We start from the raw sequence: 27,689 nt of genomic DNA, 5'->3' as shown, positions 1-27,689 counted from the left end.
CTCTACACAGAAGCCCTTTGCTTGTAAGGATGTCATGGAAGTTGGATTGCGAGTTCTCAATGCGCCACAAGTTTATATTATATTCTCACAGGTATAACGTTGTGGATAGAAGCACCAGTATTCAGCTGCATAATTATATTGAAAAACACACGTATTTAAAAGCACATTCGACCTATAGTACTTTTTTTTTTTAATAACATTAAATCATTTGCCAATTGACACATTGCAATGAATGGCATTCGTGCACAGGAATGGGTGACCTATCTACAATAAGGGACTGCAGACAAGATTAACTGTGATATTCTATGGACGGTATAACTGAAAGTGAAAGGCTGTTCTATATCCTCTACAATATTTGGGCTCTACTGAATATTCACATCCTCTGTGTTATTATAGGTTTCATAGATGATCATGTTTTTTTTTTTCCTATTATATTATAGGTCCATAGAGAATTATGCATTCTGTATAATAGTATTTATTCATTAGAAAGCGTTTTATGTTTTCTGTACAGAAAATAACCAAATTCTGACCGCATTGGCAACTTGTAGATTTAATAGAACCAATTCCAGTCTGAATTCGGCCAGTCTGTTTGGGGTCCTGATTATAATATTCAGGAGAGAAGATCTAGTGTCAACACCCATTGTTGGTGGATGGGGATCCTAATTATAATATTCAAGGAGGGGGACCTAGTTTAGCTCTTCATGAGTCCTAAATATTGATATTCTGATTTTTAATCATATTATATTATTATTCAGGAACTATAGGGCTGTAGTCCCTTTCCGTGTAAATAAGCTGTTGGTCTCAGAGGTTATTCCCTAATTATGGACTTTCTATCCTTTAAATAAAGATTTGAGAACTATTTTTGGCCTCAAGGCAAGGCTGCTCTCTTCTACGGGCTTATATGACTCTATAAATAACTACATTGCTGACATTTTACATGGAACACAAGTAAACCAATGTAAATCTGTTTTTGCAATCATTAACAAACTGCGTATCAGACGTATCATGATATGAATTAATTTGGCTAGATCTGATGGAGTCATGGAATCTTGTTCCTTAGTAATTCTCTACTTCTTCTTGGCTTGCTGTATACTATTATGCTAACATATATTTAGATGGTGTGTTTATTTTACATTATGGATTGTGTATTTTTAACGTGTCCCAAATGACATTTGGTAAGGTATAGGAACATTTGCAAACCCTGCCATTCTTGGGGTAATATCAGACTCTGTAAACTGCGTCTGAGAGGTCAAGGTGAAGTTCTGCAATATGATGGTGAGGAAGAGGAAGAGTTCTGTTCGTGCCAAACCTTCGCCCAGGCACATCCTCTTTCCTGCAAAAAGACAGGCATTGTGAAGGTTTATAAGGAAATTGTAGTCAAATACCTTTTAGGTTGTCTAATTCCTAAATGTATTAACTTACCTTGTCCTTGCTCCAGAGACTACTGACTATAATATTATGCAAACACACAAGCATGTTTATCCCCTATGCTAAAATTCGTGTAGGACCCACCGATGATGGGGTACTATGATGTAGTGGTTGGCTTAACACAATATGACCATATGGTGGAATCAATTTCCTATAAAAATCCTGTTAGTCAGCTATGCTTTACATTTTGAAATTCTAGCCTTACATTTTAAATTCTCTTCTAATTCACTCTTAATTATTATTTTAGTGAATAAATCTGTAAGTTTCATGTGTTCCCACGTGTCTTTTTTTATGTGTTTTATCCAGATCCATTGGGTTCTCACTGCCCTGCTCTACACAAACCTCTCTGAAAAAAAAATAAGACTTGGTGATCAAGAGATAACCAGATAGAAAGAGTTTTACTTTCTGGTTTAGGTAGAGCTGGAGGAATGCGGTGGCATTCTGACTTCAAATCTTCAAGGCAATATTTCAAGAATTAGGTTATTGATAAATTCCATTGAATTCAATATGCTCAATGCTAAGTATCTTATAAAAATGTTCAATAAAACTTTAATGGTGACAATGTAATTGTTTTGATAAGATAAATTGCTTACCGGGAGATGATACATTTCTGCTATTAACTATTGGCTAGAATGTAAGTGAGACCCAAGTGTGAGTATGAAATGGTGAGATAAGGTCTGATGTTAGAAGAAGACTTTTATTACTGTAATAGTTTACTACCAGACTCATAGATTTGCAATTGTACCTGTAGAAAAAGGCATGAAGGCATCATTTCTCTTGAAGGACCCATCAGGATTCAAAAAGTGGTTGGGATTGAATTTTTGAGGAGTAGCAAAATATCTGGCGTCTTCCAAGACAGAGCACAAGAGAGCACACACCCCAGTGCCCTAGAAGGTAAAAAGAACATTCTAACCATGTTGTGCACATTCTTTTATATTGAACATTCCAACTGTTATGTCTAGCAGATTCCTATACACAAACATTCTAACATCTAGTCAGCAAGTCTTTTCTTTATGAACGTGTTAGTAATTACTGGGCTACATATGAAGTCAGACCACACCAGTTGTGATTTGTAGAGAGATTCTTTATGGAACTTTGTAACTATCCCACCTTAGGAATGGTGTATCCCCTGAACTCTGTGTCCTTTATTGCTGAATGAGGTGCGTTCATTGGGATAACATCACTGAAGCGTTGGATTTCATGGATCACGGCATCTGTGTAAGGCATCTTACTCCGGTCCTCAATGGTTGGGCTGCGGTCCTGGCCAATAACACGGTCTATTTCCTCGTGGAGCTTGGCTGAAATTAAGACCAAAGAATGACATGGTTCAAAGCAGGAATTAGAAACATCGCACAACAGACACATTGAATATAAATCCAAAATATTTCCTTTCATTTAGGTGAACTGTAAAGTGTAATTCTGAATATAATCTCAGTCCTCGTGTTTCATGACAACAGTGCAGGTTTCAAAAAATCTTCACCACAAACACAGATGGATCTTTCATGCATGACTAAATAAACAATAATAACACACACACAGCATTTACCTGCAAGAAATGGGCAGAAGACTTGGAGCAACTGCCTGCAGGAACCAACTGAAACAAAAGGATTAATGCAAAAGGAACGGGTGTGGCAACATAAAACAAACATTTAAAGGAATCCAGGAGCCTGGGAATTCCAGGAGCGGAATACAGGAATGAACCCAGAAAACCCAGCATAAAGAAAACCAGACATGGAATAGAAAACCAGAAAAAACAAGAAAAACTAAACAAGAATTGTAAAAAGAGTACTGGATACCAGAAGCCAAAGCCAGACATCTCTGCAGAACAGAGCAGGATGTGACAACTTGTCTTTAAATAGGACATTGTTTTACCTTGTATGTCTGGGTATTTGAGAAGAACTAGAAACCCATGCTTTAATGTTGTAGCCACAGTTTCTCCACCAGCAAAAAACAGATTATTGAGACTTAGCAGTAAGTTTCTCATGTGGAATTCTGATGTTGGGTTGTTCTTCTCCTGGAAGTATAAGGTCCAATAAATGTATCAAATATGGAATTTCATATTTAAGATTTAAACGTATATATTGGACATTCTCATAGTAGGTAGGGTGCAAGAGATATTACATTTAGAGTAATTAATGAAATGAAGAAACCAAATCAATCACTTGGCTGCGAGGGACAGGCAGCATAGAGAGTAATATAGACAAGTTAATGATCAAAAGTGTATGAAAAACAATATTTTAATTACGATAACACCTATGTTAACAATTAGTATGTCTGTAACTGTATGTTTGCAGAACGTACTTTATATTCCCAAATACTATGTGAGTATTGACATTAACTATTGATTATCTGTGAATTAACAGTAGCTCCTGGTATCTTTTCATATCTTCTTATTTTTTAAGTAAGTGATATTTGTGATTTTAAAGACTAGAAGCTTGCGGTGCTTCCCTTCCCAATAAGCATCTTACTATGGCTTAAAAAGGGTCCAGCAATCAGACCATGGGAGGTGAACTCATACACAGACATGTTTGAGTAGGAACTTATTCAGATTCTACATGTATCAATATTATATGGGTATTGCAATGTGTTCATCAAGGACTTACCTTCACAGCTTTCAAACATGAAGACCCCCGGCAGGTGTCCTTTAGACAAAAAGGGTTATTCACAAAAGTAAGAATTCAAAGTTCATTTCAAATTTAAGGCCAATATTGTAAAACTTAAAATATAAGTCAGTAATGCTTTAATTTTGGCTATTTTTGCCTTAAATTTGAAAAACACTTTGAATTCTCACTTTACAAAATTAAGCCTGTAGGACAAACCCTGGTAAATAGTAGCTTCAAAGCAAGAATTAGTAGATCCCAGTTGAAACCCTATCTGTTTTACGTACCTCTTCCATTTTTAATAGGAAGCAGTCAATATAGTCTCTCGGTGAATTAGGATCCAACGTTTCTTGGTTTATTTTAACTCTCTCTGCAATAAACGCATTCAGCTCCTCTAATAAAGTGGTGATTTTCTGATGAGGTCCAGGAATATGGTTCATTATGAAAGGAATCATATCCTGAATCTGCAATCAGATGCAAAACAGGTTAATACAATTACTCAAATAGATAAATGTGCACCACCTCACTGTATCACATGTTAAATACTCTAAATATAGGAGCACAGTGACTGAATGAAAGTTACATTAATGGGTTAAAGGGACAGTCCCATGTAGGAGCAAAGTGACCTAATGACAGTGACATGTTTAATGGGTTAAAGGGTCAGTCCCATGTAGGAGCAAAGTGACCTAATGACAGTGACATGTTTAATGGGTTAAAGAGACAGTCCCATGTAGGAGCAAAGTGACCTAATGACAGTGACATGTTTAATGGGATAAAGGGACAGTCCCATGTAGGAGCAAAGTGACCTAATGACAGTGACATGTTTAATGGGTTAAAGGGACAGTCCCATGTAGGAGCAAAGTGACCTAATGACAGTGACATGTTTGATGGGTTAAAGGGACAGTTCCATGTAGGAGCAAAGTGACCTAATTACAGTTACATGTTTAATGGGTAAAGGGACAGTCCCATGTAGGAGCAAAGTGACATAATGACAGTGACATGTTTAATGGGTTAAAGGGGCAGTCCCATGTAGGAACAAAGTGACCTAATGACAGTGACATGTTTAATGGGTTAACGGGACAGTCCCATGTAGGAACAAAGCGACCTAATGACAGTGACATGTTTAATGGGTTAAAGGGACAGTCCCATGTAGGAACAAAGTGACCTAATGACAGCGACATGTTTAATGGGTTAAAGGGACAGTCCCATGTAGGAGCAAAGTGACCTAATGACAGTGACAATTTTAACGGGTTAAAGGGACAGTCCCATGTAGGAACAAAGTGACCTAATGACAGCGACATGTTTAATGGGTTAAAGGGACAGTCCCATGTAGGAGCAAAGTGACCTAATGACAGTGACAATTTTAACGGGTTAAAGGGACAGTTAAAGGGACAATCCCATCTAAGAGTGACCTAATGGCAATCATGTAGCAGGTGAGTACATTATATGTACAGTCTAATTGCATCTTGTATGTAGCGGTTTATTATATCTTCCGTTGTAAGTTGCACTAAAAATGCGAATTTAAAAAGTATCACATAGTACTGCAACAGTGTAAAGTTATTAGCGGTATAAAGCAAATATATATATTTAAAAAAAAAAAAAAAAAAAGATATTAACACAGATTGACTAATATTAATTCATTCAGCCCACCTTGACTGTTTGCTACACCAGCTTTAAAATGATCCAGATAATGTTGTTCTTTGCAGGAAGAGTTCTGCCCAGTTTTTATAAAAGGAATTGAATATTCTAAAATGCATCTTGCAAGCAGTTAATTGACTTCATACAATTACACCACCTATAATAGTGGTCTTGTGGTTTAAGTAGTATCTGTAGCTTTAAAGGTAAACTATAGTGGTAGGAATGCTAAGTTGTATACCTAGCCGTATAGTACCATATAGTGCCCCTACCCACATAGTGCCCCTTGACCCTCCCCCTTCTGTCACTTACCTGATTCCTTTGCCGAAGTCCTTCTGCACTGGGTCAGGCTCCGCTTCCGCTGCTTCTCCCCTGACATCAGCTGACGTTGGGGATCTAATGAGCATTTGCGTCAAGCACCGTGCTCGCATTAGGATTAACCAATAGGAAAGCATTTCTTCAATAGAGTTTTAGCTGATGCTGGATGTCCTCATGCAGAGTGGGAGGATGTCCAGTGTCAGTTAGGTGACCAAAAGTTGCTTAACGACCTGGAAGCATCTCTAGTGACTGTCTAGTAGACAGCCACTAGAGGTGAAGTTAACCCTGCAATGTAATTATTTCAGTTTATCATTGCACGCAGACCTCAATGAGCTGAAGTTGTCTCTGTGCCTATAGGACTTTCCTCCCAGTCTAGCACCTTATAATAGATCTGGAATTTACCTTGAGAAGATATTTCATTTACAGTAGGCATCAAAAAGAGGAAATGCTCCACATGTGAAAGTACATAAAAGCAACCTTTATTAAAGGAACACTATAGTCACCTAAATTACTTTAGCTAAATAAAGCAGTTTTAGTGTATAGATCATTCCCCTGCAATTTCACTGCTCAATTCACTGTCATTTAGGAGTTAAATCACTTTGTTTCTGTTTATGCAGCCCTAGCCACACCTCCCCTGGCTATGATTGACAGAGCCTGCATGAAAAAAAACTGGTTTCACTTTCAAACAGATGTAATTTACCTTAAATAATCGTATCTCAATCTCTAAATTGAACTGTAATCACATACAGGAGGCTCTTGCAGGGTCTAGCAAGCTATTAACATAGCAGGGGATAAGAAAATCTTAAAGGGACTCTATAGTCACCATATAAAAGCAAGAAAGACAGGTCCCCCAGCCTTCCTTCTTGCTTTTATATGTACTTTCATTCATTAAAAAAAAATTTCGAGGTGTTTTTATATTAAAAACTTACCTCCGTTCCAGCGCCGAGCTCCCAGCTAGGCCGCGCCCCCTTTTTCGTCAAAATGACGAAATCGCGGGGCCCAATAGGACGCTTCTCACAGAGAAGCGTCTTCGCGATGTGGTGCGCATGCGCGCTTCACGCTGCACCAATCGTGTTCTTCATAGAGCGGCATTGAATGCCGCCCTATGAAGAACCTGAGCGCTTTACCGCGCATGTGCGCGGAATGCGCGTTCGCAAGCTGAGCTGTCTGACTGACAGCTCAGCTCGCTTTCTAAAATTATCAATAAGGGGGGGGACCTACTGTCCCCCCCCGGCCCCCACCCCTGTGCGGCGGGTGGGGGCCCTAAAATTATCAATGGAGGGGACCAACTGTCCCCCCGAGGACCCCACTGCTGTGCGGCGGGTGGGGGCCCTAAAATTATCAATGAGGGGGGGGACCTACTGTCCCCCCCCGGCCCCCACCCCTGAGCGGCGGGTGGGGGCCCTAAAATTATCGATAAGGGGGGGGACCTACTGTCCCCCTCCCGGCCCCCACCCCTGAGCGGCGGGTGGGGGCCCTAAAATTATCGATAAGGGGGGGACCTATTGTCCCCCTCCCGGCCCCCACCTACTGTCCCCACCCCTGTGCGGCGGGTGGGGGCCCTAAAATTATCAATAAGGGGGGGACCTATTGTCCCCCCCGGCCCCCACCCCTGAGCGGTGGGTGGGGGCCCTAAAATGATCAATAAGGGGGGGGACCTACTGCCCCCCCCCCGGCCCCCACCCCTGTGCGGCGGGTGGGGGCCCTAAAATTATCAATAAGGGGGGACCTATTGTCCCCCCCGGCCCCCACCCCTGAGCGGTGGGTGGGGGCCCTAAATACAAAGGGGGGGGACCCTAGTTAACCCTTCCCCCCCCCAAAAAAAAATATCTCCCTACCTACCCCCCTCACCCTAAAAATAATGAGGGGGACCATTAACTAAAAACCTGTAAAAAAGAAAAAATGAGATAAAATCAACTTACCATTCGATGTTTTCTTTCTTCTAAAATCTTCTTTCTTCAGCCCCAAAAAAGGCCAAATAAAAATCCATAATAACCGACGCAATTAAAAAAAAAAAAAAAAAACGAGCGCAAAAAAAATAATCCATCTTCACCCATGGAGGGCTCCGCGCAGACTGAGCTCCGCAGGGCGGGGGGAGGCTTATAAAGCCTTGCCCCGCCCTGCAATAAGGCTAAGAACACTCTGATTGGTGGGTTTAAGCCAATCAGAGTGCTCTTTGTCATTTTACAAGCGTGGGAAAGTTCTTTGGAATTTTCCCACACTTGTAAAATGACACTGAGCACTGTGATTGGATGGATTTCAAGCCATCCAATCACAGTGCTCTGTGTCATTTTACAAGCGTGGGAAAGTTCTTTTGAATTTTCCCACGCTTGTAAAATTACACAGAGCACTGTGATTGGATGGATTTCAAGCCATCCAATCACAGTGCTCTTTGTCATTTTACAAGCGTGGGAAAGTGGAACTTCAAAAAGAACTTTCCCACGCTTGTAAAATGACACAGAGCACTGTGATTGGATGGCTTGAAATCCATCCAATCACAGTGCTCTGTGTCATTTTACAAGCGTGGGAAAATTCCAAAGAACTTTCCCACGCTTGTAAAATGACACAGAGCACTGTGATTGGATGGCTTGAAATCCATCCAATCACAGTGCTCTGTGTCATTTTACAAGCGTGGGAAAGTTCTTTTTGAAGTTCCACTTTCCCACGCTTGTAAAATGACAAAGAGCACTGTGATTGGATGGCTTGAAATCCATCCAAGCCATCAAGCGTCCAAAGAACTTTCCCACGCTTGTAAAATGACACAGAGCACTGTGATTGGATGGCTTGAAATCCATCCAATCACAGTGCTCTGTGTCATTTTACAAGCGTGGGAAAATTCCAAAGAACTTTCCCACGCTTGTAAAATGACACAGAGCACTGTGATTGGATGGCTTGAAATCCATCCAATCACAGTGCTCTGTGTCATTTTACAAGCGTGGGAAAATTCCAAAGAACTTTCCCACTTGTAAAATTACAAAGAGCACTCTGATTGGTTTAAACCCCCCAATCAGAGTGTTCCTAGGGGATTTATAAGCCTTCCCCACCCTGCAGAGCTCAGTCTGCGCGGAGCCCTCCATGGGTGAAGATGGACTATTTTTTTTGCGCTAGTTTTTTTTTTTTTATTTTTTTTTTTAAATGCGTCGGTTATTATGGATTTTTATGTGGCCTTTTTTGGGGCTGAAGAAAGAAGATTTTAGAAAAAAGAAAACATCGAATGGTAAGTTTTTTTTATCTCTTTTTTTTTTTTTTTTTTTTACAGGTTTTTAGTTAATGTTCCCCCCTCATTATTTTTAGGGTGAGGGGGGTAGGTAGGGAGATATATATTTTTTTTTTTTGGGGGGGGGAGGGTTAACTAGGGTCCCCCCCCCTTTGTATTTAGAGCCCCCACCCACCGCTCAGGGGTGGGGGCCGGGGGGGACAATAGGTCCCCCCCTTATTGATAATTTTAGGGCCCCCACCCGCTGCACAGGGGTGGGGGCTGGGGGGGGGACAGTAGGTCCCCCCTCATTGATAATTTTAGGGCCCCCACCCGCTGCACAGGGGTGGGGGCTGGGGGGGGACAGTAGGTCCCCCCTCATTGATAATTTTAGGGCCCCCACTCGCTGCACAGGGGTGGGGGCCGGGGGGGGACAGTAGGTCCCCCCCTTATTGATAATTTTAGGGCCCCCACCCGCCGCACAGGGGTGGGGGCCAGGGGGGGGACAGTAGGTCCCCCCCTTATTGATAATTTTAGGGCCCCCACCCGCTGCACAGGGGTGGGGGCCGGGGGGGGACAGTAGGTCCCCCCTCATTGATAATTTTAGGGCCCCCACCCGCTGCACAGGGGTGGGGGCCGGGGGGGGCAGTAGGTCCCCCCCTTATTGATAATTTTAGGGCCCCCACCCGCCGCACAGGGGTGGGGGCCAGGGGGGGATAGTAGGTCCCCCTCCCTTATCGATAATTTTAGGGCCCCCACCTGCCGCTCAGGGGTGGGGGCTGGGGGGGGGACAGTAGGTCCCCCCCTCATTGATAATTTTAGGGCCCCCACCCGCCGCACAGGGGTGGGGGCCAGGGGGGAGACAGTAGGTCCCCCTCCCTTATCGATAATTTTAGGGCCCCAACCCACCGCTCAGGGGTGGGGGCCGGGGGGGGGAAGGAGAGTAGGTCTCCCCCCCCCCTTCAACCACTATTGTGGACAGTAAGTGTCCCTGTGGGTTCGGGCTTCAGCTGTTAGCTGAAGCTGAAGCTGTCAGCTTAAGCCACGCCCACAGCAGTGCTGACAGGCTATCAGCACACAAAGCGCGTTCACAGTGCTTTGTGTGCTGATAGCCCGTCTGATGCATTCACCCAGAATGCATCGGACGAGAGGCCTTTTTAGGGCCTCTGAACTCGGAAGTCCCTCTGGTGGCCGTCTGATTGACTGCAACAAGAGGTGTTCCAAGCTTTCAATGTAAACACTGCATTTTCTCAGAAAATACAGTGCTTACAAGAAAAAGGCTCCGGGTAGCTGTAGCACTCACCTGAACAACCTCATTAAGCTGAAGTTGTTCAGGTGACTATAGTGTCCCTTTAATTAAACAGAACTTGCAATAAAGAAAGCCTAAATAGGGCTCTCTTTACAGGAAGTGTTTATGGAAGGCTGTGCAAGTCACATGCAGGGAGGTGTGACTAGGGTTCATAAACAGAAGGATTTAACTCCTAAATGGCAGAGGATTGAGCAGTGAGGCTGCAGGGGCATGTTCTATACACCAAAACTGCTTCATTAAGCTAAAGTTGTTCCGGTGACTATAGTGTCCCTTTAATAATTAAAATTATACTTAGAGATTCAATGTTCAAATGTGCCTGATACCTCTACTGGGGTCCGTGTTTGACGGAGATCCAAGACTCACATCCACAGCAGGCTCTCTTTCACATTCCTCACGTCCACCGGACATTCAGCCTGTTTTGGAACTTGGCAACCAGATGCATTTTGTCTCTCACCGGTCACTTTTCAAAGGCTTGCTGGAGTCAATTTTTGTCTCTACTATTTATCTACCTTTTCTCTAAAATATGTATTCTTTGTATTGTGCCCCCTGTGGTGTGTCATCCCTGCAATGTTTTAACTTGTTTACAAGACATAATATCATTGTTCGGTTCTCTAGTTTGTTGTGTACTTGATCTTTTCCTGTAGTGTGTTTCCACTTGCGATTTGCTTCCTATTTCCAGACTTGCTTTCCATACTTATCACGTATAAAACAGTTTTAGGTCCTTTCACAAGGAAGGAAGTCATGTGTCAAATTAGAGATTAAAATATTTCATTAAATAATTTATTTAAGTGAAAAGTCACTTTCAAAGTAAATAAAAATTTATAGTGAGATACTTCCTATACTTGTAATCTGACGTTCCCTGACCAATTCAAACTCATTCCAGAGTCTTGCTGGTAACAGAAGGATCACAGACATCACTATAGCATGATGTTGTACATATTGAAGCCCATGGAACAACGCAGTAGGAGGAGTGGGCCTTGACAGAGCCAGGAAGTGGGCAGGTGCTAGTGTTTGGGGGTTGGCTTAATTTAATGGAGCTTGGGGGCGGAGACAGGGAGTATAAAGAGCAGCCATTTTAGAATAGGGGCCATTTTAACCAGAGCCTTTCTTACCTGTAAATTGTGTCAGGTCGGCGAGGTTCTTTTTCTTTGTCGTTTCTGCAGGATTATGGCGTCGCTAGATGAGATTCTGGATGGTGTTCGGGCAGCGGTGAAGGACAGAGGACTGGATTGGCTTCATCAGCAGTTGGGGACTGCCGGGCCTGCTCCTGCGGTACCGGCCCGTCGACCGGCGAGGAGGACGAGACCACCTCAGCGTTTGAGCCCAGGCGCTGGGCCTGCAGCGCGGCGGAGGAGGAGCCCTTCAGCGGGAAGTGGGGTGACCGACGGTCCGGGTGAGCCCCGGTCAACAGAGCCAGGCAGGCGCATGGCTCGCTCCGGTGGGCGCGGCAGCGGCCTGGCGAGGACGGCCGCACAGCGCATGGTGGCGGATGGATCTAAGCCACGCGGTTCCGCGGCTGGCAGGAGGAACGGTCCGGGCGGATCTCGGAAGACGGCCGGGGCGGAGGCCAGGCCGGCTGGGAGTCATATGAGCGGCGGCACGAAGCGGACACGTCCCGGTGAGTCAGCCACTAGTGCGAATGCTGGAGGGCAGGGGTGTGATGGTGATGGCGGATGTATGACGGCCCCTCAAGCCGTGGGGGGAGGCCAGGACAGCAGTGTGAGGGCAGGGACGTCTCAGGCTGAGGCAGGTCAGGGAGACAGATGCAGGGATAAGGGGACCTCACAAGGAGCGAGTGGGTCTGGGCACACGGCAGGCTGCCAGGATAGCGGAGATGAATCTGACATGGGGCAGACGGCCGAGGAGAGGCCTGGCTCGGCACTGACAGTTGAGGGACAGGGTGCTCAAACTGTTAAGCTGGTTCGGGATGTCAGCGGTAGGCGGGAGGGCCCATCTGGCCGCTCCCAGGGTCAGCTTCATGACAGGGAGGCCGCAGGGAGTGAGTGGAGAGCAGAACGACGCTTCTCTGGCGTCAGGCGCAGCGTTTCGAGGAGCAGAGCAAGGAGTTCAGGGAGCAGGGAAAGATCACCTGCGCGGAGCGGGTGCAGCTTGGCGGGCTCATGTTGCAGGAGGCGTGATTCCAGGGATAGCAGGAGGAGGAGTCAGCGGGGAAGATCGGGTTCGCCGGGAGAGAGGCCTAGTGATCGGTGGAGGGGATCATCTCGTGAGGGCAGTCGCCCTGCGAGACGCAGCGTTGCTGAGGAGGATTGGGAGGAACGTAGGGAGGAAAGGCGGGTGAGGAAGGTTCAGGACAGACTACCCAGATTTCCTTCTCCCTACAGGTCTCGGAGCAATACCCCTACGGTCTCGAGGCGAGTCCAGGCGGATGGGAGTCGGCGACAACGGGATTCTCCGGTGCCTGAAAAGGTGGACGGAAGGACGGCGCCTCTGCTGCCAGCTACGGCCAGAGGTTCGAGTGGTGAGTTCCTACACACACGACACCCAGGACAGTTGTTAAATGATTTAAGAACATTTTTAGATTCTTGGTCTGGGAAAGAGGGGTCGCCTGCGCAATTCGGGAAAGTGTGGGCGCGAGAGAGTAGTCGGGACATAGCTACAGGGCTCGGGGTTACACAGCTGTCCGCGCACGGCGGAGGTGAGTCGGGAGCGGGGGCTGATTTGTCTGGGTTGGAAGGAGGGGGTGAAGAGCGGGAGGTAGGTGATGTCCCGGATGCGGCGCGGCAGAATGTGCACGTGTCCTTCGCGGGCCCCCTCGGATGTCATTTAAAGGTGGAAGTGAAGGAAAAGATATGGAAAGGTGAGTTTGTGGAGATATTTTCCCTCCTTCCCCTAGAGGAGTTCTTAGACTTGAAGGAGGAGGATAAGAAGGATGCTAAAAAGGAGGAAGAGGAGAAAAGGCGGAGGTATCGCAAGATACCTAAGACCTTTGGGAATTGGTTGAGGGCCTTCTGCATTCTAGCTAGCGTAATCGGGGAGAAGGCTCCGGGGCGTTGCTCAGAATTATTCTGTTATTTGGATGGGATAGGTGATGCGTACCGAACCTACGGAGGTTTGGCTTGGTGGAGGTACGACGAACAATTTCGTCAGCGGCTGGCAGCGAATGCGAACATGCGGTGGGACCAAATGGACCTGCCGTTATGGATGCGCCTTATGATGGCCCAGAAGGCGGCGCCCTTTCCTGGGGCAGCCGGCACGGCCTCAGGGGCCGGGTCGGCTGGGCAAAAGAAAGGTTTCTGTTGGATGTTCAACGAAGGACATTGCAAATGGGGAAATAATTGCAGGTTCCGGCACGAATGCTCAGGCTGCGGGGGGTCCCACGGTGTCAACCGTTGCTTCAAAAAGGGTAAGTCTGGCGGGGGAAGCGGTCCCGCAGGGGCGGCAGCTACCGCAGCTCCCGTTGGGAGCGTCTCCGGTGAAAATAGACGTGATGTTGCCTTGGCTAAGGCGATACGTTAACAGGGAAGATGCTATTTTCTTGTGGCGGGGTTTTCGGGAAGGGTTCTTTATTCCCTACGTAGTTAGGGAACCTGGTACGTTGTGTGGGAATCTTAAGTCAGTGCGGGAACACCCAGAGGTAGTGAGGGACAAGCTAAGTAAGGAAGTGCAACTGGGGAGGATGGCGGGGCCGTTCTCGGCACCGCCATTGCCCGATTTGCGAATATCCCCGTTGGGCGTGGTTCCCAAGAAGGAGGCAGGCAAATTCAGGTTGATTCACCATTTATCGTACCCGAAAGGGGCTTCGGTGAATGATGACATCGACACGGCTCTTAGCTCCGTCTCTTATACGTCATTTGACAAGGCAGTCGAGTTGGTTCGGAGGCTGGGGCTTGGTGCGCTGATGGCAAAGGTAGATGTGGAAGCAGCATTTCGACTGCTCCCGATACACCCGGACTGCCATCATCTGCTCGGTTGCTGTTTTGAAGGGGAATATTTTGTTGATCTGTGCCTGCCTATGGGGTGTTCGATCTCGTGCGCCTATTTCGAGAAGTTTAGTACCTTCTTGGAGTGGGTTGTGCGGACGGAATCGGCAGAGGGTGCGGTGGTGCATTACCTCGATGATTTTCTTTGCGTGGGCCCGCGGGATTCGGACCGCTGTAAACAGATATTGGACGTGTTTCAGTGGGTAGCGCATAAAGTGGGGGTGCCCCTGGCGGAGGACAAGACGGTGGGGCCTACGACGTGCTTTAGTTTTTTGGGCTTAGAAATTGACTCCTGTAAATGGGAATGCAGGTTACCGGGGGACAAATTATCACGGCTGCGGGAGCTGGTGGCCACGGTAGGGAGGGCCAAGAAAGTGACACTGCGCGGGCTCCAATCGCTGGTGGGGAGCCTTAATTTCGCGTGCCGGGTCATACCCATGGGGAGGGTTTTCTGTAGGCGCCTCGCACAAGCTACGAGTAAGGTGCGTCTGCCGTCACATTACATTAGGGTTTCGGCGGATATGAAGGCGGATTTAATGGTGTGGGACCGGTTCTTGCAGGATTTTAATGGAACGGTGATTTTTCGAGAGCCGGCGGCATCAGGGAAGGTTGTTGGTCTATACACCGACGCTTCTGGTAGCGTAGGCTTTGGGGCTTACCTGGGGGGTCACTGGTGCGCTGAGCCATGGCCGGAGGCCTGGAGGCAAAGCTCGCTGATTAAAAATCTAGCTTTTCTGGAGCTATTCCCGGTGGTGGTAGCGGTGAGTTTGTGGGGGCGGGTGTTGTCCAACAAGCATATTATATTTCACTCGGATAACATGGCGGTAGTACAGGCGCTCAATAGTTTGTCGGCGTCGTCCCCCCCTGTTTTGTGTTTGCTGCGGCGTTTTGTCCTTCTTTGTATGTCTTTTAATTTGGTGTTTAGGGCTAGGCACATCCCTGGTATGTTGAATGTGGTAGCTGATGCGCTTTCTCGTTTTCAGTGGGAACGATTTCGGGAAGCGGCGCCGGAAGCTTTGGCACAGGGGCAGGCTTGCCCTGGCGAGATGTGGCAGCTCGGGACCGCATGCTTGGGGAGTGTATAAAGAATTCCCTTGCGCCGAGCACTTGGTCAGGCTATGTCAAGGTTTGGAAAGAATGGGACGAGGCGGTACAGCAGGTAGGGGGTGACAGTTCGCAAGGGCAGAGGGTGGATGTGCTGTTATGGGTACTGTGTCGCTTGTTTGCTAAACAAGCGTCGCCGGCCGTGATAGATAGGTGCATGTCTGCCATGGCGTTTTTGTTCAAGTTCAACGGGTGGGAGGACATTACGAAGAATTTTCTAATACGCCAGGCTTTGAAGGGCTTTAAGAAGGGTAAGAGGCTCGCGGACCCGAGGCGACCAGTGTCGTTTTCGGTCTTGCAAAACCTGTTAAGTGTGTTGATCGATCTGTGTAATTCCCCTTTCGAAGTGACACTATTTTCCGGGGCGTTTGTCTGGGCGTTTTTGGGGGCTTTTCGCATTAGTGAGCTGGTGAGTGCCAACAAGTCGGGGAACGGCGGTTTGATGTTCAAAGACGTGGTCGTAGGTAATGATCAGGTGCAGATGTGGCTGCGACGGTCTAAAACGGACGTGTACGGCAAGGGACGTGCGGTGGTACTGTATGAGTTGCCAGGGTCAGAGGCTTGCCCGGTGGCTTGTGGCAAAAGGTACTGTGAGGTGCGGCCAGAAGGTAAGAGTTGTTTCTTTTTACACGCCGATGGTTCAGCGTTGTCGAGATTTCAGTTTCTGCGGGTTTTTCGAATGGGTCTGCAGAGAATGGGCTTAGAGCCGAGTCAATTTGGGACGCACTCCTTTCGCATTGGGGCAGCGACGGAAGCTGCGCGTTTAGGTTTGGGGGACGAGAAGATCAAGCAAATAGGGAGGTGGGAGTCCGTGCGATTCCGCTCGTATGTAAGGCCTGATAAGTTGGTGTAATTGCTAGGGTGCAAGTATCTGGGGATGGGGACGTTGCCTTTGTTCTGCCACTAATTTTGTCTCTTTTCAGGTTTGAAAGTTTGGTTGCTGGGCCACTCGTATGTGTACTGGGCGGAGAAGAGAGCCGCAGTTCGCAGAAGCGGATCACAGCTGGGCTTTCCTTTGGAACGAGTGACTCTATGTTGGTTTGGTTTCAGGGGCGCAAGTTGGCAGAGTTTGTGTAATTTCTTGTTTCAGAAAGTGGTTGGTGGGTCGGTCCCGGATGTGGTATTGATTCATGGAGGAGGGAACGACTTAGGTGGGATTCCGCAAAGGGAATTGGTGAGAAGGATGAAAAGGGATGTAGATCGGCTGAGGGAGCTGGTTCCTGGCGTGGTGGTGGTGTGGTCAGAAATGGTTCCGCGATTTGCGTGGCGGCACGCCAGGGACCCGGCTGCAATAGCTCAATCGAGGGGTAAGGTTAATAAGATTATGTCAGTTTTTATTAGACGTTCTGGGGGCGTAGTGGTGCGTCACAGAGAGTTGGAGGGCATGTTACCTGGGTATTTCAGGAGGGACGGTGTACACCTGTCAGACGTGGGGAACGATTTGTTGAACCTTGGGTTCCACGAAGGTATTGAGCAGGCCCTGTTTAGGTGTGGTGGGGGTCGCACATGCGCTTAAGGAGGTCAAGCCATGTGCTGTGGCGGAACAGGGCATAGTAGAAATTGGAATTTGGCGTAGAGTTTGGACTGGACAGGCCGAGGTGTAGGCCTGATGGAATTAAGGACTGGTTGGTTCTAGCTCTTCGGTGGCGACGAACCTGTGGGTGTAGGGGTGTCTGAGGTACACCCCTACAGTTAACAATATGATGTGGGGCCTCTTTGGTAGGCCGTGTTTCAAGTGAATTGTTATTTGTTATATATTGTTCAATTGGTAGGGTCATTGTCAAGGGTACTGTGTGGGGGGTAGAGTAATTTAATGTATAGTTGGACAATGACCCTAAATTATGTTAATTATGTTAATTTATGATAATTTAATTAATAATTTAATTAATAAAAGCTGTGGACTTTATACTCCAACAGAATTAACTGTGTCCGTGTCTTATTTAGTTTAAGGTTATAGTGCATGACGAATATCGTCTGTACAAAGGTTTATATAAAAGTTTTAGCACATGCCGAATAACGTCTGTGCAAATGTCATGAAGCCCATGGAACAACGCAGTAGGAGGAGTGGGCCTTGACAGAGCCAGGAAGTGGGCAGGTGCTAGTGTTTGGGGGTTGGCTTAATTTAATGGAGCTTGGGGGCGGAGACAGGGAGTATAAAGAGCAGCCATTTTAGAATAGGGGCCATTTTAACCAGAGCCTTTCTTACCTGTAAATTGTCCCACCCACCCTCCCTCGGTTTAGCAGTTCCGTTTCAGTCACAGCGGCGGAACAGGGCATAGTAGAAATTGGAATTTGGCGTAGAGTTTGGACTGGACAGGCCGAGGTGTAGGCCTGATGGAATTAAGGACTGGTTGGTTCTAGCTCTTCGGTGGCGACGAACCTGTGGGTGTAGGGGTGTCTGAGGTACACCCCTACAGTTAACAATATGATGTGGGGCCTCTTTGGTAGGCCGTGTTTCAAGTGAATTGTTATTTGTTATATATTGTTCAATTGGTAGGGTCATTGTCAAGGGTACTGTGTGGGGGGTATAGTAATTTAATGTATAGTTGGACAATGACCCTAAATTATGTTAATTATGTTAATTTATGATAATTTAATTAATAATTTAATTAATAAAAGCTGTGGACTTTATACTCCAACAGAATTAACTGTGTCCGTGTCTTATTTAGTTTAAGGTTATAGTGCATGACGAATATCGTCTGTACAAAGGTTTATATAAAAGTTTTAGCACATGCCGAATAACGTCTGTGCAAATGTCATGAAGCCCATGGAACAACGCAGTAGGAGGAGTGGGCCTTGACAGAGCCAGGAAGTGGGCAGGTGCTAGTGTTTGGGGGTTGGCTTAATTTAATGGAGCTTGGGGGCGGAGACAGGGAGTATAAAGAGCAGCCATTTTAGAATAGGGGCCATTTTAACCAGAGCCTTTCTTACCTGTAAATTGTCCCACCCACCCTCCCTCGGTTTAGCAGTTCCGTTTCAGTCACAGCGGCGGAACAGGGCATAGTAGAAATTGGAATTTGGCGTAGAGTTTGGACTGGACAGGCCGAGGTGTAGGCCTGATGGAATTAAGGACTGGTTGGTTCTAGCTCTTCGGTGGCGACGAACCTGTGGGTGTAGGGGTGTCTGAGGTACACCCCTACAGTTAACAATATGATGTGGGGCCTCTTTGGTAGGCCGTGTTTCAAGTGAATTGTTATTTGTTATATATTGTTCAATTGGTAGGGTCATTGTCAAGGGTACTGTGTGGGGGGTATAGTAATTTAATGTATAGTTGGACAATGACCCTAAATTATGTTAATTATGTTAATTTATGATAATTTAATTAATAATTTAATTAATAAAAGCTGTGGACTTTATACTCCAACAGAATTAACTGTGTCCGTGTCTTATTTAGTTTAAGGTTATAGTGCATGACGAATATCGTCTGTACAAAGGTTTATATAAAAGTTTTAGCACATGCCGAATAACGTCTGTGCAAATGTCATGTATACATGAACATTATTTCCATTTGTGGCGAAACCAACCTCGCCACTGTGCACTGGAGAAGCCTGCTTGCCCGCCTCTTGCCTTCTGACTATGGCCTGGGAAGATGTGGCCCTTTAATTACAAGATTTAGGCATAATGGATTTTTGGTGTGCTGCTGCTGGCCATTTAACTCCCAGAGAAAGGGTTTGTACTTTTAAATTGGCACTTCGAATGCCGTCAAAGTGCCGAAGTAGTCGAAGTGGCTGCCATTCGAAAAATGAACATGTGGCGGCGGCCATCTTGGTTCATTCCATGCGGTCAGCGGTATGTGTAGCCAAATTCATGGAACTGAAATCAGCTACACAGTTCCGCAAACACCGCTGAGCCTTACCTTCACCCACGGTGATTTTGCAGCCGCAGAGACTAAGTCCTGTTCGAAGATTTGAACGCTCGTTCGAATGGGACTTAGTCATTTTTTCAGCCTGAAATAGACCGACTGCACAGCCCAAATCTATGGAACCGTTTTGGGCATGAAATTGTGCTTGCAGTCGGTCCTAAAGGACTTCCATATAACTTTTTAACCCCTGAACCGATTGCCCTCATTTTTGAGTATGTATTTATTTCTCGCATGCTGATTATGAAAATGTATGTTTTATGTTTGTGACATGTATATTTTAGAAGTTATAAATAATGTGTAAAAACAGTATTTATCTGCCTGTGATAATGAGATTACCCATTGTGTTCAGTAATCATATCACAGGCAGAGGGGAGGATTTTGTGTGGGAGTGTCTGTGTGTATTGTACGGATTGTTTGGTTGTTCTGTTAATCCCTGTGGGCTGTACTGTGGTTGTGGATTGGGAATAAAAGAGGCTGTATGTGCCAGGACAGTCAGATTCTGCTTGACCTTAAAACGAAGTGTCGTCTCGTTATTGGGGGATTTGGATTGTATGCCGATTGCCAGGAGTGTAACCCTTTCGTATGGTTTTTCTGTTCAGATATTTCCAGGGTTCATGTGTTTTCAGTTCGGGGGATTGGTGCTTACAGTAGCTGTCGGTGCATCTGGAAAGGGGAATATCGCCTAAACGGTTTTTAACCTCTGGTGAGCAAAACGGTCCGTTACACCATTTAAAAAAAAAAAAATTTCAGGACAAAAAAATAGTTTCAGTCAATTCCCCTGTAAATGTGAATACAGGAAGAACCATATAGATAAACTCATAAATCCTACTCTATTAAAACAATTACTTTCCAAATGTGGCCAACGCAGAAATGATATATTGAATGACACGTGTTTAACATGTTAAAGGGATTGTCCTGTGTTGGAATACAGTAAGATGATAACAGTAGAATGTCAATTTGTTGTCATAGTCTTACCTGTCCCCAGGTGGAACTCATCAGTTCAAATGTTTCGGTAAATATATCAAGCATCCTATGAAACTTTTTATCAGTGTACTCGAAGCGTTTACCGAACACCACCGAGGAGATGACATTTGATACAGCTTTGGAAATTAGAACAGCTGGGTCAATTGACTGTCCTAAAGGGAAGAGAGATACAAAGAAACTTCACCAATGATTTCAAAATTCAGGGACCCACAGAGTGTTAGAATAGTTAAACAATTCATTAAACAAAATCCTTATATTATGGACTGCTTGCCCCACCATGCCATAACAGGTGGAGGACATATGCAGTCTCTTACTGATTGTTCTTGGTCCTGCTAGGACAAGGACTTGGAGAATCTATTGACTGTTGGATGACATTGCTTTCATGACACAAACTATTAAAAATACAGAGATGTATGTGACAAACATATAATAAAAAAAATATATATATGTTTACTGAAATAGTGACAATTGCTCTAGCTCAAGGTTAGGCAACCTCCTGCACTCCAGATGTTGTGGACTACAAGGGGAAATGTAGACTAGAACATCTGGAGTACCGAAGATTACCTACCTCTTCTAACTTCTAGATCTCAGTCACAGATTTTATTCTCAGCAACATACGTTTACTCACAGAGTTTGTTGGGTGAGTATAATTACCGTATATACTCGAGTATAAGACGAGTTTTTCAGCACATTTTTTGTGCTGAAAAACCCCCACTCGTCTTATACTCGAGTCAGTTGTCTGTATTATGGCAATTTTCATTGCCATAATACAGACAAGGACTGGGGGCTGTCAGGAAGCTGTAACTTACCTTCACCGCAGCTCCTGTCAGCTCCCTTCTCTCTCCTCCGTCCGTACAGCTCCCAGGTCAGCTTCCTCTGCAACTCTCGCGAGAGCCGCGGGGTCAGAGCGTTGCCACGGGTTACCGTGGCAACGCTCCGCGCGGCCGCGAGAGTTGCAGAGGAAGCTGACCTGGGAGCTGTACGGACGGAGGAGAGAGAAGGGAGCTGACAGGAGCTGCGGTGAAGGTAAGTTACAGCTTCCTGACAGCCCCCCTCCTACAGCCCATCCACTGGACCACCAGGGAGTGAGAGCCCCCCTCCCTGGCCAGCTAACAAGCAGGGAGGGGGGACGAAAAAAAAAAGAAAAATACAAAAAAATAATAATAATAAAAAATATAATAACAACATTAAAAAAATATATATTACAATAATAATTTAAATAATAATAATTAATAAAATGCCCACCCCCACCAATGCTCTGCACTCACACACACACACACTGCACTCACACACACTGCATTCATACACACACTCATACACACACTGCACTGCATTCATTATATACACACACTGCATTCATACACACACTGCATACACACACTGCATTCATACACGCACACACTGCATTCATTATATACACACACTGTAAATAAATATTCAGTTAATATAATTTTTTTAGGATCTAATTTTATTTAGAAATTTACCAGTAGCTGCTGCATTTTCCACCCTAGTCTTATACTCGAGTCAATAAGTTTTCCCAGTTTTTTGGGGTAAAATTAGGGGCCTCGGCTTATATTCGGGTCGGCTTATACTAGAGTATATACGGTACGTTGGGTAATAGTAATATTTACATCCCAGGACTTACCTGGAGAGTACTGGAAGATTAATGTATTATCACTAGAGTTGTTCGGATATTATTATGTTCGGGTCTAGCGTGTTCTGCCGAACTTTGAAAAAAAGTCCGGGTTTGGGCTCGAACTTGACCCCGAACCCAAACCCAATTAAAGTCAATGGGGACCCGAACTTTTGGCCACAAAAATCCCTCTAAAAAACTCCTTGAAAGAGCTAGAGAGCTGCAAAAGCAAGTAAAATGGGGGTAAGAGTAGAACAAATGAGGGATAGGGAAATCACTTAAAATAACATAAAAATTAAAAATACAGCTGAGCCATAAAATAGCACTAGATGGAATCTTTGATTTTAGCTTTGGAAGAACATAAATCAAAATCTAAAGCATGGCTGTCAGGAGGATCACCGGAATTATCCATTTGAGAGAGGGTTGGAGTGCAGGGTATTCTCTTTCATTGTTCAAACTGAGCTCAACTCCTGATGCATGGAGAAAAGGCCTTCACAAGCCTCTGCTATTGTGTACATAGTTTATACTGAGTGACCCATAGGTTGAGGAGGCAGTGACCGTGGCGGTGTAGGTGGAAGTGGCGGTGGAGGAGGAGGTAGCCAACACTGTTTTTTATATATACATTTTTTATTTTAATTGGGGTAGCCCACAAAATATTGGAACATATAAAAAAAGAAACAATTGCGGCCTGCGGTGCATTTCTTGCAGTCCTGATGCATGGAGAAATGCTCAACTCCTGATGCATGGAGAAATGCTCAACTCCTGATGCATGGAGAAAAGGCCTTCACAAGCCTCTGCTAATGTGTACCTGGTTTATACTAAGTGACCCATAGGTTGAGTAGGCGGTGACCGTGGCGGTGGAGGATGAGGTAGCCAATGCTCTATTTTATGTTTTCTTGTGTTTTTTTTATTGTGGTAGCCCACAAAATATTGGGACATACAAATAAAGTAACATTTGCAGCCTGCGGTGCATTTCTTGCAGTCCTGATGCATGGAGAAATGCTCAACTCCTGATGCATGGAGAAAAGGCCTTCACAAGTATCTGCCAATGTGTACCTAGTTTATACTAAGTGACCCATAGGTTGAGGAGGCGGTGAACGTGGCGATGGAGGAGGAGGATGAGGTAGCGAAAACTGTATTTTATGTTTTGGTTTTTTTAATTGTGGTAGCCAACAAAATATTGGGACATACAAATAAAGTAACATATGCGGCCTGCGGTGCATTTCTTGCAGTCCTGATGCATGGAGAAAAGGCATTCGCAAGCCTTTGCTAATGTGTACCTAGTTTATACAAAGTGACCCATAGGTTGAGGAGGCGGTGACCGTGGCGATGGAGGAGGAGGATGAGGTAGCCAACACTGTTTTATTTATATATATATATACAGATATATTTAACCCCTTAAGGACAGAGCTTCGGAAGCTTGTCTTTCACTTTGTGACAACGGCATTTTTTGGTGTTTGCGTTCAACTGCAATTTGCATTTGACTAATTTATTGCACCGACGCATATTATATACCGTTTTTTAAAGGACAGAAAGGGCTTTCATTTGATGTAACATATATATATATATATATATACATGCTTATTTATTATAAAAAAAATACAGAAAAATGCAAAAAAAATGAAAAAATTCGATTTTTTTTACAGTTTTTGCAATAATAATGTGTGCCTAATTAGTGCAGGTTAAGGCAAGTAATTAAAAATAAATTCATTTAGTTGTTCTGATTTACAGAATATATAATGTGTCTGGGATTTTCAGGTTTTTTTTGGTAGTTACAGGTCACAAAGCACAAGGAGTAAAATAAACTTTTAATATGGAGCGATTTTAGAATTTGGTATGTTTGTCTTGTAAGCTTTATAGCCATAAAAGAAAACAAAATTGCCACACAAAAGTATATATTTATATAAAGTAGACACCACAGGCTATTTACCTAAGGTTGTTTTGACACTTTCTACGTAGCCATTTTACCGCCAACCTCTGCTAAATATTGGAGTAAAATTGTGTTTTTTGGGGGTTTTCGCACACAAACTTATAACAAAGAACTTCTCATGTGTATTTTGTAAAGTTGGTGTGTGCTATTCCTGTACAAAGTTTTATTATGTGTTCAGTTACTTCTGCTGAGTACAACGGTGTGGCGAAACCAACCTCGCCACTGGGCCCTGGAGAAGCCTGTTTGCTAGCCTCCTACCTACTGACTATGGCCCCTGGGTTATTTGGGGCATATTGTACTGTATATTGCTGCTACTGGCCCTTTTAACAGCATCTATGGACATATTGGGACTTTTGGGACTACTGTCCCTTTAAGACTGTGAAGCATATTCGAGTGTACTGCCTGTAATATTATATATGTATTTATAGATGTGTTAAGTGTATCCTGGGTGATTTGTATGCAACATTCATCTGATTGTTCGGTAGAATCACTCCATTCAGTATATTGAGTGAAACTACCGAACAACCAGACCACCCAGGAATGAGTGTGCCTCCAATTACCGTTTGCAACAATGTTGCAAACAGGTAATTGCCAATCAGTGCAGTGTGGTCTTTGTCCTCTGGGTGGCCGCCATTCGGGAAACAAACACGTGGCGGCGGCCATCTTAAACTACCGAACAGCGGTGTTTTGCCGTCGAGTGTCTGGAACTAAAATCGGACACTTGACTAGGCAAACACCGCTGAGACCTCCATACTTCCAGAAATTCGTATGGAAACTACCGAATGACCCGCCGTTCGGTAGAAAGAGCCCCATAAACAAGGGAATTCATTCAAACCCTCTCCAGGCTCTATAACACAGGCAATTCGCCTGTTTTCATTCCCTTGTTTGTGACCGACCGCAGGGCCAAAATGCATGGAACTGTTTTCGGATACTTTACCCATGCGGTCGGTCAAATCTTTGGAACCCCATATCTCACGAACCATTCATCCGAATTACTTGAATTTTGGATATGTTGTCCCCCTGAATAAGGGCTATCCAGCGATGCTGGATTTAAAGGTGTACCCCCGGGTTTTGGGGTACATACAGAACTTGGCTGAAAAAGTGTACCGGATAATTGAGTTTAATGTTATCTGAGGGGAGGGGATGTGTGGGCTGAACCATGTATGTGATTGGTTATTTTATGCCTCCCCCTGGGTGTGGCCTGTATGTGGATTAGTGTAATAAAAGCCAGGCTGGATGAGCCAGTCCAGAGTTCCTGTTTTACCCTCAAAGTGATGTGTCGTCTCATTATTGGGGGAAGGATTTATTGTATGCTGTTCCAGTTGACTGCTAGGAGTACAAGCCTATTCGTATGGTTCCTATTCAATGGTCTACAGCATTCATACGCTTGGGAGAATTTAAAGGTTCTCGGATTCGGTGATTGTGGTGTCTGCCAGAGTGCTTGGAGTCCTCAGGAAGCACTAGGAGCATCCATTAACGGAGGTACCAAGTCGGGGTGCCAGGTGATCCGTTACATTGGTGGCAGCGGTGGGAGGGCGTCCTAGTGCGAGGTAAAGCAGCTCGGAGACACAGTACGTTTGGATTTACAAATTGAGGGCAACGCTAGCAGTCGTGCAGCGCCCCTGGGAGCAGACTAGTATGGAAGGTTCTGGCTCTGGAGATGATTGGCTGGCCGAGGTGAGGCAGCGAGTGGCCGAGTATGGGGATGATATACCCATGGAGACACGCCGGGTGATCTGGAACCAGGTCATGGCTGAGCGAAACACAAGGCTGGACCGAGAATTCCGGTTGGCGAAAGAGAGGAAGTATGCTCAGCAGCAGGAGCGTTACAGCAGCCGAGTAGAGGCTGCATCCGAGGAGGTTAGCCGTCTTTCCCTGAGGCGGCGGGAGGAACCCGAAGTGGGGGTCCTCATAGACTGGTCCTGTGAGGAACCACAACAGGCAGGTAGAGATGGGACCAAGGTCTCTCCACCGGGCCCACCGGGATGCTGGGCAGCCGGCCCAGATCCCCAGCAGCAGCCAGAGTTGCCAGGTGGGGAAGCAGGTGGCCCTTACTCACAAATGTTGAGGGGCCTCACGGATTGGTCCTGGGAAGACCCACAGATGGCAGGTGGAGATGGGACTGCGGTCTCTCTACCGGCCCTACAGGGATGCTGGGCAGTCGGCCCAGATCCCCAGCGGCAGTGTGCGTTACAGGGAGCTGAAAGTGCCGTTCTTGCTCCCCAGCGGCAGTCTACGGTGCAGGGAGAGGAGCCTGTTATCCCCTCTCCCCAGCGGTTGAAGGTGTGTAAGGGAGAGGAGTTTGTTACCCCCTCTCCCCACCGACAACCTAACCCACCAAGGGGAGACAGTAAACCCCTCACCAGCGCAGATGGGACCGTGGTCTCTGTGCCCAAGTTACAGGGAGCTGAAGGGGCCATCCTTGCTCCCCAGCGGCAGGTTACAGTTCAGAGAGAGGAGCTTGTTACACCCTCTCTCCAGCGGCAGCCTAACCCACCAAGGGGAGACCGTAAGCCCCACACCAGCGCAGATGGGACCGTGGTCTCTGCGCCCAAGTTACAGGGAGCTGAAGGGGCCGTCCTCCCTCCCCAGCGGCAGTGTGATTTGTTGGGAATTGGGAGCCCAGTCTCCATTCCCCAGCGGCAGTGTGAATTGCAGGGAATTGGGAGCCCAGTCTCCATTCCCCAGCGGCAGGCTGAGTTACAGGGGGCAGAGGTAGTTGGTCCTATCCCCCAGCAGCAGAGTGATATGCCGGGAAGACAGTGTGAAGTGCAGGGAGAGGAGAGCAGCGTCCTCCCTCCCCAGCGGAAGGCTGAGTTACAGGGGGCAGAGGTAGTTGGTCCTACCCCCCAGCAGCAGCGTGATTTTTTGGGAATAGAGAGCCCAGTCTCTATTCCCCAGCAGCAGGACACTGAATTGGGAGGAGAGACAGTCGGTCTCCCTCCACAAAGACTGAAAGTAGGCATGGGAGAGGAGATTGTTACCACCTCTCCCCAGCGGCGGATCATCAATGGGCAGAGTGTTCTAATGGGAGAGGAGCTGGTTACCACCTCTCCCCAGCGGCAGCTTAATGTACCAGGGGGAGACTGTAAGCCCCACACCTGTGCAGATGGGACCGTGGTCTCTGCACTTCCAGCACAGGGGGTAGGGACGGTCGGTCCTGCCCCCCCACAACAGGGCTGTTTAGCCAAAGTGGAGAAAGTCTGTCTCCAGCAGCAGAGCTGTGTAACTAAAGGGGAGACAGTCGGTCTCCAGCAGCAGAGCTGCGCAGCTAAAGGGGAGACAGTCGGTCTCCAGCAACCAGGCTCCAACCAGACTACTCCTGTAGTAGTGCTGGCACCAGGGCAGAGTACCGCTGGTCTCTGCCCACTCAGCAACCCACCAAAACAGCCTACCAGTCCCCCACACAGCCGGGGTGAGGCACCTGGACCTGGACAAGTTTTTCCATTACTCAGGTGTAGTAACCATTTATTGTGGGTGGGCTGTACTGCTGTTTCTGTTTTGTGGGTGGGCTGCTGGACTAACAAGGGCACTGACCGGCAAGAGGTCAGGTACCCTGTTAGTCTGTTTGGAAAAGGGGAGAAATGTGGCGAAACCAACCTCGCCACTGGGCCCTGGAGAAGCCTGTTTGCTAGCCTCCTACCTACTGACTATGGCCCCTGGGTTATTTGGGGCATATTGTACTGTATATTGCTGCTACTGGCCCTTTTAACAGCATCTATGGACATATTGGGACTTTTGGGACTACT

At 46.2% G+C, this 27,689-nt stretch overlaps 1 protein-coding gene across 1 annotated transcript in view; it reads right to left on the bottom strand.

Moving 5' to 3' along the window:
- Positions 1-239: 239 nt before the first annotated feature.
- The window catches only part of LOC134572275 (cytochrome P450 2G1-like), a 39,996-nt gene continuing 12,546 nt past the window's right edge, over positions 240-27,689 (bottom strand). The window contains exons 4-9 of the mRNA XM_063431145.1: positions 20,369-20,529; positions 4,316-4,492; positions 3,301-3,442; positions 2,539-2,726; positions 2,174-2,315; positions 240-1,333 (exon numbers count right to left, since the gene is read on the bottom strand). Of these exons, the coding sequence (XP_063287215.1) occupies positions 1,152-1,333; positions 2,174-2,315; positions 2,539-2,726; positions 3,301-3,442; positions 4,316-4,492; positions 20,369-20,529 (992 nt within the window). The 3' untranslated portion in view covers positions 240-1,151. The remainder of the gene's footprint in view (positions 1,334-2,173; positions 2,316-2,538; positions 2,727-3,300; positions 3,443-4,315; positions 4,493-20,368; positions 20,530-27,689) is intronic.

Source organism: Pelobates fuscus, chromosome 9 (assembly GCF_036172605.1).
Source record: "Pelobates fuscus isolate aPelFus1 chromosome 9, aPelFus1.pri, whole genome shotgun sequence".
NCBI lineage: Eukaryota > Metazoa > Chordata > Amphibia > Anura > Pelobatidae > Pelobates > Pelobates fuscus.
The sequence above is the reverse complement of the archived record's forward strand: the minus strand, read 5'-3'. Positions and strand labels throughout refer to the sequence as shown.